The following is a 24,127-nucleotide window of genomic DNA, read 5'->3' as shown; positions in this document are numbered from 1 at the left end:
TTTTTTGGGCATATATTGGTAGCCTTAGGTCTTTCCTATACAAGATAATGATTGATGGCCTCAGCCACCTAGTGTGATTTTTTTTTCAATTCAGGATGGCGTCCAAGATGGTCATCACTGGGTACAAATGTACAATATTCGTATTAGTATGTGCATGGACTTTGCCATTTACCTGAAACTCATTATCTTTTCATTTTTTAAAATGGAAATGTGTAAGTGTATATAAAAAAATATGCCCCCCTGAGCGCCATGTTGTCAGGATTATATGGACAATTGAATGAAATATGCATGGACCGAAATGACAGCTGATTTGTCACTGACATTGGATGCCGTTGAGGCAGTTTTAAGATTATGACCATTCAAAATGTGAGGATAGAGTGTGTTATGACCATGACCCTTGAATCTATGACCTCAAAATCCATAGGAGTCATCAGCTGGTCACCACTAACCTAAATGTCAAGTTTGAGGGCCATGGGTACAGGCATAGTCAAGTTATCACACAGACAAGCTTCTATCAAGGTCACTGTGACCTTGACATTTGACCACTAAAATCATTAGGGGTCATCTACAGGTCAGACGCAACCCCAAGTCAAGTTTGAGGGCCATGAATGCAGGCATTGTCGCTTATCACTCGAACAACATTTTCGCATTCAAGGTCAGTGACCTTGACCTTTGACTCCATGACTCCTAAAATCAATAAGAGTCATCTACTGGTCAGGCCCAACTTCCATGTCAAGTTTGATGATCATAGGTTCAGGCATTGCTGAGATATCACTGGGAGAAGATTTGTTAAAATTTTTGCATTAAAGGTTTCTGTGACCTTGACCTTTGGCCAGCTGATTCCCAAAGTCAATAGGGGTCATCTACTGGTCAGGCCCAACCTTCATGTCAAGTTTGATGACCATAGGTCCAGGAATTGTTGAGTTTGATTTCAAGGTCACTGTGACCTTGACCTTTGACCCCTAAAATCAATTGGTGTCATCTACTGGTCAGGCCCAACATCCAAGTCAAGTTTGAGGGCCATGGGTGCAGGCATTATTGAGTTATCACTCGGACAACCTTTTATCATTCAAGGTCACTGTGACCTTGACCTTTGGCCTGATGACCCTAAGCACAATAGGGGTCATCTACTGGCCAGGCCCAACCTCCAAGTCAAGTTTGAGAGCAATGGGTGCAGGCATTGTCGAGTTATCACACAAACAATCTTTTACCTTTCAATGTCACTGTGACCTTGACCTTTGGCCCGATGACCCCCAAAAACAATAGGGGTCATCTACTGGTCAGGCCCAACTTCCAAGTCAAGTTTGAGGGCCATGGGTGCAGGCATTGTCGAGTTATTACTTGGACAACCTTTTACCATTCATGGTCACTGTGACCTTGACCTTTGGCCCGATGACCCCCCAAAACAATAGGGGTCATCTACTGGTCAGGCCCAACTTCCATATCAAGTTTGATGACCATAGGTCAAGGCATTGTTGAGTTATCACTGGGACAAGCTTTAAAATTATTTTACCATTAAAGGTCACTGTGACCTTGACCTTTGACCCGATGAGCCCTAAAATCAATAGGGGTCATCTACTGGTCAGGCCCAACCTTCATGTCAAGTTTGATAACCATACGTCCAGGAATTGTTGAGTAATCACTCAAGCTTTGGTCGACCGACAGACCGACCGACCGACATGTGCAAAGCAATATACCCATCTTCTTCGAAGGGGGGCATAAAAATAAAATAGATAATTCAATTCCAAAATGGCTTCCAAGATGGCTGCCAAATGTACGTAAATTTTTCTCCATGTGCTTTGATGCATTTTTCTAAACTTATCTTAATGGTTTTGCTTTGAATAAAAAATATTCTTTGACATATTCAAACAGCACTAAATTAAACAAGATCAACATCAGAATGGCTGCCAAAATGAATTAAAATAGTGAAATTATTTCAAAGTTCTGCATTGGCTTGATATATGGTCAGATCTCATCATAGCCATTTTTTGTTAACATCGCACAGGTATATACTTCACTGTAATAAGAATTTGGACCATATCATGTAAAATATGGCGTCAAAGATTGCTGCCAAAATAAAACGAAATGAAGTTTCCTTTAAATTGGCTTCTTTTCTAGGATATAAGAACTAACTAACTTTAGCCAACAGACCACCCGCCCGACCATGGGGACACTGATACACACCCTTTAATGTTATTTTGCAGGGTATATGTGCATTATACTGGTACATTTTCCCCATACCTTTTCTTGGATTTTTTGTCAAAAATTAATATTAAGTTAAATTCAAACAATTCACCTTTATTTTTTCTTCACACTGTAATTCTCTGACTAGAACATCAAAGCCACTCTCATCTGAAATAAAAATGTAGAGTGTTGTTTTACCAAGAAAAAATTCAGCTACAGTGATAGATCAGCGGTTCAAACTGAGTCCAGTAATGATTCCAGAGTGCTATTTGGTTGAACAGAAGAAGTTTGAATCACTCAGCTTATCTAAGCAATTGCCTGTATACTTTTCAAAACAATTTTTATTAAAAATAAAATTTGTTAACCAATAGAAAAGAGCTACCAAGGTTAAACCACGCCTCCAAAAAGTGCATACATTTTAGACAGAGATTGTTTATGTTATATCCTGTTAGGAAAGAGAACACTTAATTCACCAGGCAGCTTAAATCTTGCCTCAGAAAACAACAAAGGACTTTCTTGTAACATACAGTGGCAAAGGGGTGCTACAGAGCAAACAGTTTTATCGATGGCCGCACTTCTAAATGTCGAAGCTACAAAATCCCATGTTTTCAGTAACAAAGTTTTTAGTATTTAAACTTCATAATAGTAATTTGATTACACATTTTCTTTTACAAAGTGCCGAGGTAACAATTATTGTAGCTACAATAACTGAAAGTTCGGCAATTTTGCTTCTCTGTGAGATGTTCAATCATTGCTCGACATTTTGACCACATGACGCAACACCATTTCCTCATTGGACTATTTTCTCGGCATTTTGCAGTAAGCTGCGGTTCGCCTTTATGATTGAAGTGATGTAAAAGTTCCAAAACAGACAGACAGCAGTTTCAGCATTCTGAAGTGACACCATCGCTATGCTTCTATATAAAACAATTCATACTTTATTGTAAGTTTCCGTGTACTATTAAAACTTAACTAGATGATAAGGAAAAACCAGGTGGTGAAACTACTCCCCAATCAAGTAAATTACAATAATAAAACTAACTGAAACATGCTGTTTACTACCAGATGAAAAATCAAACTATAATTGAAACAAGAGGGTTTTTTTTCTTAATGTGCAAATTTTATATTAGAATTCTCAAAAAAGGCAAGCCTTGTTACCGTAAATGACTGGGTATTAGACGCCCCCTTTTTCCCTCAGATTTCAATGCAAAAAAATGCCTGCGTATAATACCCAGTAACAATTTTTTTAACTTTTTTTCTGAGGTCGATTTCAAGCCGTGAGTTTGTTTAGATTTATGTAGAAAGGGATGTTACTCGCGTCATATTGATCGAGTATATGGGTGCTTTTCAAAATAATGAGGCAAAAGTGTGACATAGGGGTTGAAAATTCAAACCCAGTTTTCATGACTGTCACCTATTTTAAATGAAAGTAAATACTTCAAATTACATGGAAATAACTTTGGGAAAGTATCAGGAAATACAAATAAAAAAATATTTTGACCATAAATCCAAATATTGCGAACATTTTTAACAATATGGGTGATTTATAAAAGTGTCTTATGACAAGAACCTAGCATAAATCAGATGCTTTTTTCTGAATTTTATAATCAGTAATTGGTACCTGTGTGTAGTCATGTGCATAATAACTCAGTTGTTTAAGAAAAATAAAAAAAATCAACACATTTTGTCTAAATTTGAAACCAAAAATAAATTGTTACCTCACAAACTTTTTGCTGTAATTAAAAAAAGAATCAAATAAAGGAAAAATCTACATATACCTCACATTATGTATCTTTATAGACCACATACCAAATTTCAAGAATGTATTGTAACTTACAATTGCCAAATTGTTCATTTCAAAATTGAGCTATTTTTCGGTGCACAGGGGACACATATTGGAAGCCAATATAATATGCATTTATATTCTCTTTTATGCTAATAAAAAATTATTTGTGATCAACTTCAGACATTTCCTTGTATATGATAGAGTGTATTCCTCAAAATTTCTTCAGTATGACATTTTTTCACAACAATTTCCTCAAAATTCAACAGCATGTAATGATGCAAATGGAAAATAATGGCTAAGAGAACAACTTACAGCAAACAGTCACATATATAACATTTACTACTTCATATTGAGTACAAAAATAAGAAAATATCATCAATGGTAATATAAAGTACTAGAATTCATACATATTTAGTACTTTGTTATGTAATGGAAAGGGTGCATAGGGGACAAATCATAATGCAAGTAATATTTTTAATTATGTAATTATTTTTATAACTTAACTTTTCTTGGTAAACATTTTTACAATAAGAGGAACAGTATATACTTTCAGTAAAGCTTGAAACAATACGGTAAATGTTTGAAAGATTACATTAGAGCCTACAAAACTAAATTTCTAAACAATGGAATAAAATATGTCCACAGAGTGGAATAAAGTTTTTGATCTCAATGCACCCGTTACCATTAAACACTTTTGTGAACATGTCTAAATTAAAAGATGTCTCTTTGCCTTTGGCATCCTACTCAATAAAATAGTATCTGTTTTATTAGGCATTATTCAAGAAATAAATTCAAGAAACTTTTGGTTTCCACAAGGATTTAATTTCACCTGGCTTTGACATGGTTTTACTTTGGTCCATTTTTAGGCGCTCAAATTGCCAAAGACTTTTCTTGCAACTCCACATATTCTTAGCATTGCTTGTGTATACTAGCTGCCTTTTTATTTTTTTCCTGATTTAGTTGGTGTGCCTACTTTTTTATGACTATGACTGACAGACATCACCAATTGTGTAATTTTCTACAACATGACTTATTTTAAGACCTTTCACTTCGGTATGGCATTCTTTACCAGACGGTTAATTGTGGAGGCCCATGCCAAGTATTTATAACACACTTACCATCAAGTTGCTAAACTATCAAGTGATGCCTAAATATAACATACACACTTCTCATAATGTTGAAATAGCACCATATTTGTCAGTTGAAATCTGCTAAAACAGGGTGCACAGGGGACATTGCTTTAAACCATGCAGATGCTTCAAATCTCTGTATGTGAGAGGCTGAAAACTATTTTTGCATTTGTTGTAACTTTCTTTTCTGTGAAATACAGCAGAATATCATTTTATTGAAGAAATTATAGAAATCTGACAACTAACAACCGAAAAGGTGCACAGGGGACATTTTGGAGTAATAAGACATGCATCTGAGTTACGGACAAAATAATGTATGAAATAATAAAACTATGTTATTTATATAAAGCTGACAGGTTAAAGTTATTAAAATAACATAGTAATTTAATATAAATAGTGCCTAAATGGAATGGTATTGTTCTCAATGTGAATTGAATATTCTATCTTCTTTTTTAAATGAATGGGGGTCCGTCATATGACATTAAAATTTGGTTAAGTTAATACATATTTTTTTATTTGAAGTATGTTTTTTAAAATGAGAAAGGGTTCAGTTACATAAAAAACAATACCAAAATACTATATCATTCAGTTTCAAAAAATAAAACACATTTGAATAAAGGTCTTCATGTAAAATGTCACACTTTTTTAGGTGCACAGGGGACAAATTTAGCAACATATTCTTACACAACTTTTTTGCTGATTGAGCCATTCATTTGAAACTCAACAATTTTCTTAACAACATTGATTGGCCCATAATGTGCCTGAAAACACTTTCCAAAAGTGAAAGGAATAAAAGTTAGGAGAGATAAAAGAAAAAGCCTCATTATTTTGAAAAGCACCCATATACGAGTGAAACAGCAGTTGAAGATCGGGATACGGTATATCGTAAGACGTTTATAATTTAAACAAAAATATTTTTCGATTAAAGTTATTCAATATGATTTTGAATAATAAAATGAATTGAACAATAATTAAACTTACATATAAAAAAGCAAAGTTGGGCACTGTCAAAATATTTTTTGTCAGTTGTACGAGAACGTGTGAAAAACTCGACTGCCTTTAACCTGTTTAACATACCAATACTACAAACTGTTGCGAAAATGGTCTTGTTTTTCGCACTTTGTCACATTCTTTATTCTTTTCTGTAGGTGTTGACATGTTGAGAACGAACCCGTACAATATAAGGTTTTTGCATAACTTAACTTTTTATTCTCGACAGTTTATCATTGTATGGTTTTAAAGATAACCGTCGCCATTTTCACGAAAAAAAATTTTTTGTCCCTGTCAACAAACATGGTGGCCGAAAATGCCAGACGATTTGACATCTTTTCTATGCGTCTTTTAACCAAAAACATAGATTAAAAGTTTTTTTCTTGGACTTTTCACAGATTTTTTTCCCTGCGTCTAATACCCCCTATCGTCTTATACCCAGTCATTTACGGTATTTAAAATGAAAACAATGGGTGAACTACATGTCTGGAAAAAAACCCAGCTTAGAAAATTAAAACAAGAACATTTTTTCGGAAAACACAAACATCAATTTTATGTAAGAATGCTCAGAGGAGGCAAGTCAACAACGGTGTTGTTATTTAAAATTGAAACAATACGCCATACATATATTTGAAAAAAAAACACAGCTATTATTTGAACAGGAACATCTGAATACAAAAACAACTTTATGTAAGAATGCTCAGAGGAGGCAAGCCAAAAACCGTCTTGTTATTCTAAGTTGAATCAATGGGCCTACCACGTGTTTGAACCCCCGCCCCCCCCCCCCCCCCCCCCCAGCTATTATTAAAACAAGAACATTTTTTTTTAATACAAAAACAACAATTTTATGTAAGAATGCTCAGAGGGGGCAAGTCATACCGCTGTCTTGTTATTTAAAATTGAATCACTGGGCCTACCACCTGTTTAAAAAAAAAAGCTGTTATCTAAACAAGGACATTTTTATTTTAATGCAAAAACAACAATTTTATGTAAGAATGCTCAGAGGAGGCAAGTCAAACAACTGCCTTGTTATTTATTATAAAAAATGGGTTACTACGGCTACCACATGTTTGAATAGAAAGAAACCAGCTATTATTTATACAAGAACATTTTTTCTGAATGCACAAACAACACTTTGATGTAAGAATGCTCAGAAAAAGCAAGTCAAAAACCGTCTTGTTATTTAAAATTGAACCAATGGGCCTACCACGTGTTTGAAAACCACCTGTTATAAAACAAGAACAATTTTTTTTTTGATACAAAAACAAATTTTATGTACCGGTAAGAATGCTCAGAGGAGGCCAGTCAACAACTGGGTTTTTGGTTTGTTTTTTTAAATTGAATCAAAGGGTCTTCCACATGTTTGAAAAAACCCCAGCTATTATCAGAACAAGAACATTTCTTCCTGAATGCACAAACATCAATTTTATATAAGAATGCTCAGAGTAGGTCCTACAACTGTCTTGTTTTTAAAGATGCACTATTACACCCAAATAAGATTTAACGCATTTAATATAATTGTTTTAATATACCCAAAAGGATGAACAAATGTCGAAAACAATAGTTCTTATGAAGGATACCGAGTTAAATTTAAAAGAAATGTGCAAAAAACACGGTATTTCTACCTTATAAGACCATAGCAAATTGCAGTTAATCTTTTAGCATTTACCGATCATTTAATAATTTTTTGCATTTTCAGCTATTGAATACACAGTTATAATATTATTAATAGTAATTAATATTTTCCACAAATAACAAACCGCAAAATGAAAAGGGAAAACGCAACTTTCCCTTTTCAGCATGGTAACATTTTTATTCAACAGAAACCCTTTGTAATGTCCTCAAAGCATTTCTGTGGGATTAGAAATATCTTTGGGAATATTACCAAACACTTCATAGTATAGTATTGAAGAGTTATAGTGTGGTTTTCAACATTTCTGGTAATATTCCCAAAAGTATCCATAGTATGCCAGGTTTTCTGGGAATATTACCAATTTGATCTTGAAAATTTGGTAACATTACCAAAACATTTTGAAAATATTTCCAAACACTTTGTAGTTTAGTATTGAAAGTTGTGGTGGGGGTTTCAACATTTGTGGGAACATTCCCAAAATAATCGATACTATGCCGAGAGATTTTCTAAAATATTCTTCAACTATGAAAAGTCACAAATATTTGGTAATGTTCCAAAAAAAATGATGAACATTTTCTGCTAGGATTCTGAATTTAATGTCCAGGTTTTCTGGGAATATTACCAATTTGATCTTGAAAATTTGGTAACATTACCAAAACATTTTGAAAATAATTCCAAACACTTTGTAGTATAGTATTGAAAGTTGTGGTGGGGGTTTCAACATTTGTGGGAACATTCCCAAAATAATCGATACTATGCCGAGAGATTTTCTAAAATATTCTTCAACTATGAAAGTCACAAATATTTGGTAATATTCCCAAAAAAAATGATGAACATTTTCTGCTAGGAATCTGAATATAATGTCCAGGTTTTCTGGGAATATTACCAATTTGATCTTGAAAATTTGGTAACATTACCAAAACATTTTGAAAATAATTCCAAACACTTTGTAATATAGTATTGAAGAGTAATGATGTGGTTTTCAACATTTCTGGTAATATTCCCAAAGGTATTCATAGTATGTTGAGAGGTTTTCTAAAAATTAATAAAAACTAGGGGTTGTCACAAATATTTGGTAATTTTTCTGAATTATGAACATTTTAAAATTCGTCTTGGAAATAATGCCCAGGTTTTCTGGGAATATTACCAAAGTTAATCTTGAAATTTCTGGTAACATTACCAAAACCTTTCGGGAATATTACCAAACATTTCAAAGTATAGTATTTAAAGTTATAGTGGGGGTTTTAACATTTTTGGGAACATTCCCAGAACTATCGATATTATGCCGGGAGATTTTCTAAAATATTCTTCAACTATGAAAAGTCACAAATATTTGGTAATATTCCCAAAATAAATGATGATCATTTTCTGCTAGGATTCTGAATAAAATGTCCAGGTTTTCTGGGAATATTACCAATTTGATCGTGATATTTGGTAACATTACCAAAATTATTTGAGAATATTACCAGATGAACTGAAACAGACTAATTCAGCAAAAATCCTTTGAAAACTCCACAAATAGTTTCTGTAGGACCAAACAGTTCATAGTATAGTATTGAAAACTGGGGCTTTTCAACATTTTTGAGAACATTCCCAAAATAATCCATATTATGCCGAGAGATTTTCTATATCATTCTTAAACTAGGAATAGTCACAAATATTTTGTAATATTCCCAAAATGAATTACGAACATTTTCCGTTATCGTTCTCAAATTCATCCTGAATACAATTATATTATCTTGAAATATTTGGTAACATTACCAAAACTTTTTTGGGCATATCAAAAGATGAATTGAAATAAAATAATCCAAAAGAAAAAGCTCCACGTGAGCTGCTGTAGGACTTGAATTATTCTGGGAATATTACCAAAATCTTCATTGCATAGTATTGAAATTAACAGCAGGTTTTTCAGCATGTTTGTAATATTCCCAGAATAATCTATAGTATGACTAAAATTGTTCTAAACATTTCTAAAACATGCAATATTCGCAAATGTTTGGTAATATTTCCAATAAAAATATAAACATTTTATAACAAGAGATGTTTGTCAAACATTAATCCCCACCACCCCCTGAGCGCCATGTTGTCAGGATTATTTGAACAATCGAAATACGCATGGACTGAAATGACAGCTGATTGGTCATTGCCATTGGATGACTTTAAGGCAGTTTAAAGATTATGACCATTCAAAGTGTGAGGATAGTAGACATAGTGTTCAATCGTGTTCAGATGATAACAGATATTTGCAGATAAAATGTGTCCTCTTAGAAGGGAATAAATAAATACGACAACATTTTAATGGCGAATATGAGTTATGACCATGACGATAAGTGTTGATTGATAGAACGACATAGATTGCATATTCCTGGTTGTTTAAACCTACTAGAATGTTATTTCAGTATTACAGGTATGTCTCTTGCAATTTTACAATTTGACAATAATTATTTTAAATACAAGTGTGGACTTTCGCATATTATGATTTAAAAAAAAACACAGAAAAGAACAGAACAGACGTTTATAAGTCATATACATCAGAACATCGTCTAAACACATACACTTAGGTTTCTGATATCAAATGCTTGTACATGGTTAGTGCTATGGTTAAAGACACAAATATGTTGACGTAAAGGCAGCAGTATCAGAGGATGAACTAAATTAATAATAATAATAATTATTAGGAATAGCATTACGAATACATACTGATTCTTTAACATAATCGCAGAGCTTAACCAGCTCACATTTATTGACAGAGTTAAATATATTTCTGGGAATATTACCAACTAAATATTGAAAGGTTTGGTAACATAACCAAAACAATTCGGGGATGTAACCAGATGAAGTGAAATACAAAAATGATTATTTGACAAACATACAAACAGCAAACAGACAAATAGAATTTAAGATGCAAAACTAGACATGCTGGTTTTACAACTCTTGCTAATTTACTGCCGGAGATACGCGTGACAAAATGTTTTGTGACAGCTGGATGAACCGAAGAACAGACAGACAAGTGAAATCTATTTGCCTCTCAGACTGGGGCATTTAAATGAATAGCAGTATTGAACATATTTCGGTTATAACACATATACAGTTTTAAACAATTTTTTCACAACGTGAATGACAAACAACTAAGTGTATGTTATGAACTGTACATTTAAAGTATGCTTAAATAAAAACAGTCATCGAGAACATGATTAACATAATTGGTGAATGTTCCATCAGTAACCATGGAGCAGGTTCAATACTTTTTTTATTGTTTTATGTTTCTTTTCATATCATTAAAATAAACCGAAAATACCTGCTTAAAGTTATCTATTCAAGAAAATAATAATACTTCTATTATTCGTTCTCTTATCTACAAGACATTTTCTTGATCGGAATACTTTATAGTATATGCTAAACATTTAAAAGTGGATTTATATTTCCTACAAGGATGTCACTATATCAGACTCTGAGTCAGCTTATGCTGGACACAAATGTTTTTGTAAGAAGGGGTATTTCATACAAACAAATTATGAAAACAAAATTGAAAAAAAATATAATAAACACAGAGTAGATTAGCCAAAGCATGATGGCCTTCGAACTGTTATCAAATGACAAATAAAGGGTATAAATGTAATATTTCATGAATACCAAAGACGGCACTTTCTCAAATATGTCAAGCTTTATGCACAGAGGAGTGGATAAATAAAAAAACTCCATCACAGAAATCACAGGAAGAACTTTAATAATGAGTTATGTAGGGTAACAGCTTAGCATACTGGAATGACTCTCGAGAGACCAAGACTAGATTCCCTACTTCGCCATTGACCGATTCTCTGTGTTCACAAAATGAAACTTGAATTAGTAACTTACTAAAATAAAATAGGCTTTAAGGCAAAGCAAAAGGAAATAAAAAATAACTCCATCGTAAAATGTACAAATATTTACAAAATGAAAACAATATGTAAGCTTACTGAAATACAAAAACAAGGTTTAAAAGATATGTACAGGCAAACTGTTATCTGATATTTATGAGCATACCAAATATATGAGGTTTTAGATGTCTGAAGCTTGTTTGGAACAATACGAAGCTACGGACTGATTTATAAGTTGAATCTGAATTTCTGATAATTGTATTACGTTGTCTTTCTTACATCCTTCGAATTTTGCAATTAAATATCGACGATTAATTTTCATTTTGTCCAAGGGATTCAAAATCACGCTCTGTTTATTTTTTACGTTGAGAGAACTTGTTAGTTTTCCGACTGGCCGACGGGTAAAGGTCATCATGTTTCCCTCCATTTCTCCAATATACACACCCTGGTTTGTATATTCCACAACTGCCACCTGAAGACAAACCAAACATATAAGTATTTCCTAGATTTTATAGATGTGGTGTATACTACATATTGCCATTACAGCCAAAATCCAATTAATTATCATTTTAAGTTCAGTATATTTGTTATATAATGTCTTATACTTTAATAGACAAATGGCTTTGTTGTATAATGTTTCATACTTCAAATGTCAATAATTAATCAAAATAGTTTAAAACATTTACCATTTTAAGCATTTAAGATTTAACGGCATATTACCTGCATATCTGCAATCTGCATGTCTTTATGTACCAGTTTTTCTTACTGAATTTCCCCTTGTAACTGAAAAATAAACAATTACAATTAAACCCTTATACTATTCAACAACATAATAATGTATGGAATATCACATTTATCTCATGTAGTCTTCACGCGTGTGAAAGGAAATTGCTCGTTATATTTGTATTTACAACTAATTGTGTGTGATTTTCCCAGCAAATTAAAAACATTTAAAACATTACTATATTGGCAATCCGGGTACTATACCTCATTTATTTGCCGCGTTTTAGCGATGCACTTCTTTTCGAGGTGATTGATATCGGGATATATGTTGCATCTCGCATCCCTGAAATACAACAAAGTATGGCAACTCGTAGTGATAATCTGGGCAAAGAGATTGTTCACAGGTGTGCCTAAAATATTATCACTCCTTGTAACACCATTGAACAATCCTCAAACCACGGAAATTAATTTAGTTTTATACATCTAAATACAAAGAAATGGATGTTTCACATGGATTCATAGCAAACGCTACAGATCCATTTCAAAATCATGAAATATTTAAATAAATTGAAATAGTGATGACTAAAGAACAACAAGACAAATATAACATTAAAAAAAAACTTCAGAAAAGATACCTAGCTGCGCTAATTAAATAAACAGAACAACAACAGGAAGTTCAATTATGTAAAAAAATATTGCCAAAAATGCTGCATTACAAATATACGAATTTTTTGGTATTTGCCCGGCTTCCACGTGTCACTTTAAAAAGTCGTGATTAGGAAAGTGCAACTGTCACTTTTTTATAAGTATATGAGCCAGAGTCACAAAGCGTAACAGAAATGTAAACCACCTTGTGTCGTAATGCACCTGGGATTTAGGCTTAGGTTACTTTTACTATAAAAATATTTTACTATAAATAGTTAGACGACCTGAAGTAAGTTATAAGTTATTGAGAATGGGCGAAGTGAGCATACATTGAACAATTTTACCTTGAAATCTAACCATGTCAAGAACAGGGATCTGCATTGCCTGAATCCTGGCTTCGTACCGGAAATAAACTGTTCTAACTTGCATTGAATGCTTTCATCATCTTCAAAGGAAACCTGTTTTGTGGAAAATTGTGAAAGATATTTATTTTAAACAAGATAAATATAATCATCACAACTAGTGCTTGTGGAAAGTTTTATATGATATTATTATTATAATTATTATTGTTAAAAAGGCGTTTATAAACTTTGCTAGGAAAATATGCGTGGCAAAACTTAATTGCAAATTGCTGATATCAACTCATATAATACTTGATAAATGTTTAATTATAACATTGCAATTTGTTGATAGAAAGATGATAATATAAACTAATGTTGTTTGAAAAGCCAAAGATGAATTATATGTTTTAAATTAGTAAAATGTGTAAGGAATGCAAATGTGGAACTTAGCGAAAATTGTTTGACAAAGGTAATTTTTTACACTGTTTCATGAAGGCAGAAACTGTTTTAAAACTGTGCATCCGCTTTTACAAAGGGTTAAAGGCAATAACACCATAAGAATCATATCTTTTTTACAAATAAACAAAAATATAGTAGTATTTACCTTAATGCAACCAATGCTGCCACAATGAACATGCTTGATTACTCTTCCATTGAATTTTTGTTCTTTAGTTTGGAAGATATGACCATCAATACTCCACTTCATTGAAAATTCCATTTTACATGCATGCGCTTGCTCAGTGAACTTAGGAATAGAAAGGGCAGTGCGTATGCAAAATAAGACTTTCCCCTGCTAGCCACTGACACTGACGCGATGCAAGTTTGTTCAGCATAATGATGTATAACTAATTCTTGTGATCAGTTTGATAAGCATGGCATTGAGGTAATTTAAGATCTAGCACTCTGGTGGCTGGATAGTTAATGCCAAAATTTAATTGCCATCTACGTCCCAGGAGCTTTGTGTCAAAGCCAACTGATTATGGTGCATTAAGTGCCTCGTTTAAGAAATGTTTTACCAATTCATATCATGGTGTAGTTTACTTGTGTGAAATATAAAGAATTCTTTAAGGGTAACAATGTCTGTTTAACCGTAAACCATTTAAACTTTCTGATATGATGACGTCTTCGAAAAGGTGTATTTGTGTATAACTCATGTGAATTGAGCTAATCGTGTTTAAATTAAATAAATCAAAACAATCATCAATATTCCAAGTAAAACATATTTTTATCAATTTCATTAAAATTAAATATTGATGCATATATACTTCAAAATACTTAAATAGCGTTCGTATTCTCTCTCATTGTTCGTAATCAATTAATATATGAAGTTTTATTGAGTCGCTCAAAATTTTGTAATTTCACTCACACAAAAATCGAAATGGACAGATTCCCCGGGAGACGGCTATTATTATCTAACCAGTTTTCTATTTTCAGTAATGTGTGCTTGTACATTGTTGCCGGCAAGTCAACCAGAACTGGACATTACAAAGAGACGCATTTTTCAATTCTCAGACTGCAACTGAGTAGCATTTATCTGATGGAACGAAGTGAATGATTAAATAATTTAGGTGTTTATTATAGGTGTTATTGAGATGGGCAATTCAGTTAGCAAGTCATCCATCCTCCATAAATCCCCCAACTTTGGTCAATCCTGCAGTAAGAACAAACAGCGGTCTGCATAGGACTGTAGTAATTATTTCAACTATCATAACTTTACTGCTATATACCAGCATGGATAATCAAATCAGCCAGCCACTAGTTTACCAGCGTAATAAACTATGATAGAGCAGGTTTGGTGGGAACTGACCCCGACTAACAAATGTTAGACTCTTTCTTGGAAATTGAAAACTGTAGTATAAAAGGATGGTTTCTTTTAATGCATGTTAATTTTCTTTCATTATTTTGTCTGCTGTTATCACCGCGTTTTCATCATCGTACTGTTGTGTTTTCATCATCGTACTGTCTTGTTTTTATCATCGTACTGTCGTGTAATCATCATTGCACTATAGTGTTTTCATCATCGTACTATCGCGTTTTTATTGAAGTACAATTGTATTTCCATCATCGCACTGTCATGAAGTCATCATCGTATTGTCGTGTTATAATCCTCGTTCTATTGTCTTCCGGTGCGCATGAGCATAGAAGATTTCCCCTCCAAGTACTAACATGTTGGTTTCAGTGGTGCGTGTCTTTGAAATATATCTTCAACCGAAGATCATCATCATCATCATCATCATCATCATCATCATCATCATCATCAACATCAACAACAACAACAACAACAACTACGCATTATAACCTCGTTGGCACCATTCACGTCATCATTGCATCATGATTTGCATAAATGTCGTTGTTGTCTAATTGCTACTATAAATATCATTATCTTAGTTGTGGTCATCACATAATCATTGTAGTCATTGTTGTCATGTTGCGTCGTGATATGATTATCATTATCTTAGTTGTCGTCATCGTCGTCGCATTGTGATTTGTATTATTGCAAAAATTGTCGCCAATGTGGCATTATCGTAACTATCATAATCAACATTCTCATAATCACAATACGCATCATCATCATCATCATCATCATCATCATCATCATCATCATCATCATGTTGCACATTTGCACTTACTTTACATAGCATTCAATGTACCCAAAATAATAGTTCAGTTATCATAGATTTGATGTTCAATAATCATCATATTTACACCAAGTTTGCTACGGAGGGTCGGTTTCCCGGAAAAAAAAAACCTTTTAGGTTGTGCTTGTGGAATATTATTTCAGATGTTTTTGTTCTAAAAATACAACGTATAAGACTGACATATTCGGGTTTCTATGGTTGCCTTGGTTCTCAAACACGTTAAATCCCGAATGGGATAGTTGTATTACAGAATAGCAGCATGAGCAAGCAAATAGTCAGAATAGAGATCGCAAGAGTAGTAATAGTAGTGGAAGTTGTAGTAATAGAAGTGGTTGTGGTGCTGGTGGTGTTTGTAGTAGCAAGTAGAATTAATAGTAGTTAGAGGTAGTAGTAGGTGATGATGATGGTACTACTATTAATAGTAGTAGTAGTTGTTGTAGTAGTAGTTACAGTATGAGTAGCAGCAGAAGCAGCAACAGCAGCAGCAGGTAGTAGTAGTAGTAGTAGTAGTAGTAGTAGTAGTAGTAGTAGAGGTAGTAGTAGCAGTAGCAGTTCCAATAGCAGGAAGTGTTGTAGAAGTATTATTATTCATAAAAAGACAGGTGCTTTTATAAAGTAAATATGACGTTACGTCATTTTACTTCAGACTGTGCCATTTGCTTTAGGGCTGTGCTATCATTAGTTTTTTCAAACGACCGATGAGTTTACGAGACGTTTCTTATACATCTATATTATTTTCATCAAGTTTGACGCAATTATGATTGGAGATTTACAATGATGGTGATCGTATCCGATATTTTTTTCACATGAAGGGTTAATTATTTTATGTGCATGCGCACCGTAAGGCGATAGTATGATGGTAAAAACATGACAGAACGATGGTGAAAACGCGACAGTACGATTATTAAAACAAGACAGTCAATGATATAAATCCCACATACCCATGATGGAAACATGACAGTAAGAAAGTGAAAACATGACAGTACAATGACAAAAACATAACAGTACGATGACAAAAAGGCAACAGTGCCATGCTGAAAACATGACATTCCGATGTTGAAAACATGACAGTACTATGGTGTAAACATGACAGTACGGTGGTGAAAACATGACATTACCATGGTGGAAACATGACAGTACGATTGTGAAAACATGACAGTACCATGACAAAAACCTGACAGTACGTTAGTGAAAACATGACAGTACGATGGCAAAAAAGGCAACAGTACCATGGTGAAAACATGGCATTACGATAGTGAAAACAAGACAGTACGATGGCATAAACATGACATAACCGTGATGAAAACTTGACAGTACGTTGGTGAAAACATGAAAGTACGATGGCGAAAACATGACGGTACGATGATGAAAACAATGACAGTACGATGGTGAAAACTTGACAGTATAGTCGTGAAAACGCGACAGTACGATGGTGAAAACATGACGGTACGATGATGAAAACAATGATAGTACGATAGCGAAAATATGACATTACAATGGTAAAAACGCGACAGTACTATGGTGAAAACAAGACAGAATGATGGCGAAAAGGCGCAGTCCCATGATGAAGAAAATACATAACGATGGTGAAACATAAAAGCAGGATGGTGAAAACATGACAGTACAATTGTGAAAACATGACAGTAAAATGGTGAAAAGGCGACAGTATGATGGTGAAAAAAGACAGTACGATGGTGAAAAAAGACAGTACGATGGCGAAAAGGCGACAGTCCTATGTAGAAAACATGACAGTACGATGGTGAAAACATGACAGTACGATGGTGAAAACATGACAGTACCATGATGGAAACATGACAGTACAATTGTGAAAACATGTTATTATCATGACAAAAACCTGACAGTGCGTTAGTGAAAACATGACAGTCAGATGGCAAAAAAGGTAACAGTACCATGGTGAAAACATGGCATTACGATAGTGAAAATATGACAGTACGATGGCATAAACATGACATAACCATATTGAAAACATGACAGAACGATGGTGAAAACATGACAGTACGATGGCGAAAACATAACGGTACGATGATGAAAACAATGACAGTACGATGGTGAAAACTTGACAGTATAGTGGTGAAAACGCGACAGTACGATGGTGAAAACATGACGGTACGATGATGAAAACAATGACAGTACGATGGTGAAAACTTGACAGTATAGTGGTGAAAACGCGACAGTACGATGGTGAAAACATGACGGTACGATGATGAGAACAATGACAGTACGATGGCGAAAATATGACATTACAATGGTAAAAACGCGACAGTACTATGGTGAAAACCAGACAGAATGATTGCGAAAAGGCGACAGTCCCATGATGAAAAAAAATACATTACGATGGTGAAACATAAAAGCAGGCAGACTTTGACTTTTGGTCCAGCCATGATCCCCGTCTTTCGGGGAAAAACTACTGGTAAAATCCTCGCAAATTTCCCCCGCACCCAAGTAAAGACTATTCCTGGCTATTTTAGGCGCAAAGACAAAACCACCTCATTCACCCGGCACTACCGGGCTACCTGAAAGGTAAAAATACGGCCCATTTCCCCGGCTATCCCGCCGGATATGTGGGAGGGGGGCGTGGTAACAAATTGACTGGTGAAAAAGCTTATACACTTTCTTAACATCTTAATCTTTCAGTATGTTCCTAGATTTTTCCAACGAAAAATGAGAATCGTTAAATTAACCACAGTAAAGGCACTCGCCGCACTGAATCAAAATGTAATATTATTATGATAAGTAAAACCAATGCTTGAAACATAAACAAATGTACCTGTCACTCTAGTGAATTGTTATATTGATTTTACGGTGATGCAAATGTAATACATATGTATTATTATATTAAGGCATACGCAATCTTATTGTTTGCAACATATTACTAAGACTATCTATGTTACTTGCGTCATCATGAGATCACATTGAAGACTTATACATGAAGTCATTAATCAAACATCTTTTCTTGTGCAAGAGTTCTTATACACGTTAACATTGGTTCATCTACTTTAAACGCTGGTCCCTATGCTAATTTTGTACAATATTGAAATAATATTGTCAGCGGCCTCCCGGGGAGCCAATTTATTATCTTGATAATGAATGGAAAACAACAGTTTCTTTAAGATATATATTTCTTCGATCATACTTATTGAAGTATTTTATAAAAGTTGTTTATCTGCCAAGCTTTATTCTTACAGAAGAAGATTTGCAATGGAGCCAATATAAAATGTTAACTGTTAGATAGTCAGTTAAGTTACCGTGTTTCTTTAGACGTCGTATAGACGCCTATTTCATGTGACTATAATATCGATTTTATTTCGGACTTTAATATTATAATTGGAACAATCGTGTAGTTTAAAACATAGTACATGTATGTAATTAAAGTTGGTATGGCACTTTGTTTTATTGCAAAAGTCCCAATTTTATTATGTCTCTATTCTGTTTGCACTTAACCAAACATTTTTCGGCAAAAAATTAAAAGTCATGTTCTTACATATTTTCGTGTCAATATTTTGAACACCGTTGTTCGTTGCAATGTGACGTACCATTGCTAAAGTTGAATGCTCTTTGGACGTCATAATACTTCTAATAATATTAATGATCATCATAAGCATAATCATTAAATTATTATTGTTATCATTATTATTTCCATCGTTATCAGCAGATTCGTAATAGTTCTTGTCTTCAATATCATGTTCATTTTGTCATCACCGTTGTCATAATCCTTTTGATTGTTGTCGCAACCATTGACGACGTGGTCGTCTTTGTATTTATGTTTATCGTATATTCATGTCTATATGAATATAACAATGTCAAGATTAAGGTTATGTGTCTGGAACTCTACATTTTAACATCCATATAAAAAAGAACACGTACAGACAGAAGAAACAAACGCACGGACATATGGACAGATGGACGAACAAACACGCACGCATACATATAACGTCGTGCATTATCAAGTTACTATTAATGACCTTCAATGATTAATGCTTTATGATATTAAGCTGTACATAAAGAAATTTCAAAATATTGTGTTGCACATCAAAACGCGTTCGTATAACTATTATAATAATGATGTTAATACTTCCATTAGTTGTGTCTGTGATAAGTTACACGTGAAACATACACATATATCAATATCAATGTTCATGCTTTTAGTCTGAAACTATGAAAAGGAGCATACACCACAAATTGACGCGATGAGACGGATGAAAACAGTTTTATCCTGTTATTGTTTCGATTTAAAATCGACTTCTTTTTTGAAATTACAGACGGAAGGATTGAGTTCTCAATCAAATTCAAGTTCTTACATGTACAAGATATATTGTTTGATATTTACTTAGGTAGCGCCCATTCTAACAGTACCAGTATCAATGCTGTTGAATAAAGAGAAAACAAGTGCATATATAGAGGAAGAGGAGTATAATGTACACGTATTGTTAAATAAAATTGTACATGGTGCTTTTTAACTAAGTAAGGCTGATACAATATAGGGCATAACGAGTTCTGGTTATACACAGCTATAAACAGCTCGGGACTCGAACCCTCAACCCCCTGCTTGCAAGTCAGGTGCTCAACCACTATGAGCTACCTGAAGGGTTGGTATACTTCTGTAAGGGCAATCAACAAATCGATCCGGTGTCCCAAAACTATACAAATGTGCATTCATATTAACAATAACCTGTATTAAATTATACTGATAATAAAATATGTTACCTTAAACCATTCATATACATTTGGCATTATGCAGTTGCAATGCGATCTGTATGAGACAAGAAATGGGAAAAAAGTTTTTGTTATCCATGCTTATTAGTCATTTGTTTCAGCTTAAGTCACTGTACTGTCAACTTAGTCAAAAGCTAACATTATTATCATTGAAAGTGTTGCCAGATATATATTTTTTCAGTCCAGAGCCTATTTTGATAAGTTTGGACTAGATTGACGCTAAAATCAGTCAATAGAAAAACCTTTGTTTTATTTGACCAGTTAAAACACTCAGTAACACCAGCTTGATGTCAGATATCACCCTTGTAATTGCAAAGCCCATTAGTGTCAAGATCAGATCAATATTTGTCTTGAAATCCGCAACAGTTGTTCAAGTGCCTATAACTGCTCATCAGCAGGTCATAAAACGAAGCTTCAAGATTGAAGGAAAATGTCTAGAAATAACGAAATTTGCGGAGGGATATAACTAACCAATAAGCAACAATCCAGAATGTGATAGATCAATATGACTATTAAAATGTGAAATAAAAGTGATTTTGACTGAACTGTTTAGGATACACAACGTTGATAGTCTGCTTAAATTTTGTTGAACTTTATCAGTTAATTGAAACTAATTCCCACAATATTTAGCTGAAATCAATAATGGATTATCTCGGAATATCTTTAGAAAACATTTCTTTGGAAGATGTCATTGGTGAAGAAACCAACACATTAGGAATATCCCTTGAGGAAATGGAAACCTCTTTAAATGCTCAGGTACTTTACATGTTTTACTCAAATATTCTTATATAAATAACTCTACTTATGTAAAGCAGTTAACCTTTATGTCGTAAAGGCACATTAAAAGCAATGTTTGTATTGAATACACCATGGAATTTATCTTAATGCTCAATTTAGATTAACATTATATTTTATAATGCTACGTAATTCCATTTACTAATATAACGATATTTGATCAAACTGTATTAAGTACATGAATATGTATGATGTATGCTTAACACAGTTAATGGTTTTTTAAGACTATTATAATTATTATAATATTTGACCTTTCAGGATTTGTCAAAGCATATCTTTGAGTTTGATGATGAATTTATCTTCAGTCTAAAGGTAAACTGTTATTGTTTTGTTATTTAATAAATGTATACTGCCAGTGACGTTTATAGTTTGTTTGAGTGATTTAGACTCTTAATGTGTGTATTTAGATCAACAATTTTGTTTACATTTTATACACAACTCAATGTCTGCCTACCTCTTCTGATTTCTTTATCAGATGGATGACAAAAGTTGTATTGTTTCGGAGTATTCATTACCTGTTGTTATCTGTAGAAATCGAAAGGTCATACAGACTTTTACAAACTTTTATTTGTACGCAATAGAACGGAACGGGTGTATTTTAGCTATAATGGCATTATTTCAACTTTATTATTTTAAAATATTTAATTGTTTACTGCGCAATTTACTTTCACTTTTGGTTTTAAGTGTCTGCAGTATGATTGTTGTTTAAGGGTCATTGCTTTTGAACTTAATAAACACAATAAACAAATCAGTTACACTGACGTTCTCAGACTCGTCATTTTTATTTATTTAAGTAAATCAAAGTTTCAAAAATTACAAAAGAACTATTTCAGTATAAATTTAAGCACATTTCGGCTTTTCATATTTCCAGCGCAGGAGTATGTTTTTGCAATTTGTATTTACTTTACGCATGCGATGTTCTTCGGTTAATCATATACATTAGTATCGGCGCAAAGGCGCTATTTTATCATATGCGCATGGAATTCATGTTAATGGAATGCGCATTATATTATTGTGATCTTTTGTTCATTAATGCTCTATAGAGTTTTTATAATTCACCCAATACCGTGATTCAGAGGCATACTTGAAGCTAAGAAATGGCTGAGTGTTTGATAATCAGAACTTTGAACGATTTGTTCCTGTTTTTCCTGCATTATACCCGGCTAATTCGGTGCCAGACTATTAAGGTCGTTGGTTTGAATCCCGGTAGGAAAATACGACTTTGATTTATACGGTCCCATAATAAAGGCGGTTGGCCTACTTGTTTATGACCCGGGACTCAGTCATTGAGAGGGATAATTGATATAATCGATGGACATTTTCAGTTCAAATGTAAAATAGAAAAAAGAAATACTTAGTATCATCAAGCTTTTGTAGTGAAATTCAAAAACACATGATTCAGAAATATTTAGCTCGTATTTATTAAACAAGTATTGCATTCTTGAAAGGGCAATACGAGGAGTATTCTCCCACGTTACAAGCATAACAAGGTGCAGTTATTTATGTTATGCTGTTGATATGTTTTCCTATTGCCCTCTCAGGAATGCAATATTTTTTTAAAATGTAATAAAATGTGATTCTTCAATTCACAACGTGTATTACATTTACATTCATTAAATGTTATTTGCATGCATTTACTTAACGTATAAAGGTATACTTGTTTCAATAATTATGTATATATGCACATTTATGAAACCATCATGTTGTTACTATTTATTTAGTTATACATTATTTTATAACTGATGTGACTCTGTAAAGGATGTAGGAGCTAATGTTTGCACAATCAAAGCATTCCAGAGATTGACCTTTACAAGTTACACAATAACAAAATGATTAACATAGATTATCGGCCTCATGTGTCTGATACATACGGTGGAACATAACTGCCGTCAGATAATCTGTTAACGTCTGCGAGTTGTTCGTGTTAACCACTTAATTATGCGATAATTATCAAGCTATCTAGTTAATAGAAACTGTTCTCTGTAAGATAAATATCACAATACTAAAAACTGGCTTCAAAGTGCTCGGAACTGCCACCTTTTTCCCTTTTAGCTGCATAAACAGGTTATCTAGTTATGGTTAGCGAATTCCACTTAATTAGGAACATAATTACCGGCAGATAACATTCGTGTTACCACATATTGATAAATGTATTTTGGCCTTTAGCTTCAACTGGTTATCTAGTAAGTAGTTTATGAATTCCATTAAGTAAGTACATTCTAACTGGTTAACAAGATACGATTCATGTTACCAGTTATTGTTTTGATTATTCCATGGATCATTTTCAATGTGCCCATATCAAGCAGTCCTACAGTTTATGCCAGGTTTCTGGATTTTGGTCCATTTTCGAAGCCTCACTTCACAGCTAGGTGTTTATTATGCATGTAATTGAGATAACCAATTTCTGTCAGCAGGGGCCCATTAACCACTCTTCCCTGGTCAGTTTTGGGGTCAGAAGGATATTTATCAGAGAACATCTTCAGTACGATTTCTGCACTAAAATTCACGATGACTATAGAAAAGCAATTTATATCATTTACTTTAGTTTTAAACTATTTATGAAAATGAAAAAAAAAACATAATCATTGATTCCATAGCAAAGAAATAAAACATTGAAGTAAATAAAAAAATATATTCAGTCTTCTTATCGTTTGATTTAATTTCGAACGG

The 24,127-nt window shown here is 33.5% G+C and overlaps 2 protein-coding genes across 2 annotated transcripts in view; one reads left to right on the top strand and one right to left on the bottom strand.

Annotated features, from left to right (window-relative positions):
* LOC128242687 (TBC domain-containing protein kinase-like protein) overlaps window positions 1-24,127 on the bottom strand; it is a 121,390-nt gene that overhangs the window by 66,147 nt on the left and 31,116 nt on the right. The window contains exon 8 of the mRNA XM_052959941.1: window positions 2,297-2,352. Within this exon, the coding sequence (XP_052815901.1) occupies window positions 2,297-2,352 (56 nt within the window). The remainder of the gene's footprint in view (window positions 1-2,296; window positions 2,353-24,127) is intronic.
* LOC128242688 (rab proteins geranylgeranyltransferase component A 2-like) overlaps window positions 20,720-24,127 on the top strand; it is a 55,764-nt gene continuing 52,356 nt past the window's right edge. The window contains exon 1 of the mRNA XM_052959942.1: window positions 20,720-20,730. The gene's annotated coding sequence lies outside the window, so the exon portion shown is untranslated. The remainder of the gene's footprint in view (window positions 20,731-24,127) is intronic.

Source organism: Mya arenaria, chromosome 8 (assembly GCF_026914265.1).
Source record: "Mya arenaria isolate MELC-2E11 chromosome 8, ASM2691426v1".
NCBI lineage: Eukaryota > Metazoa > Mollusca > Bivalvia > Myida > Myidae > Mya > Mya arenaria.
This window is presented reverse-complemented; position numbering and strand designations above follow the sequence as displayed.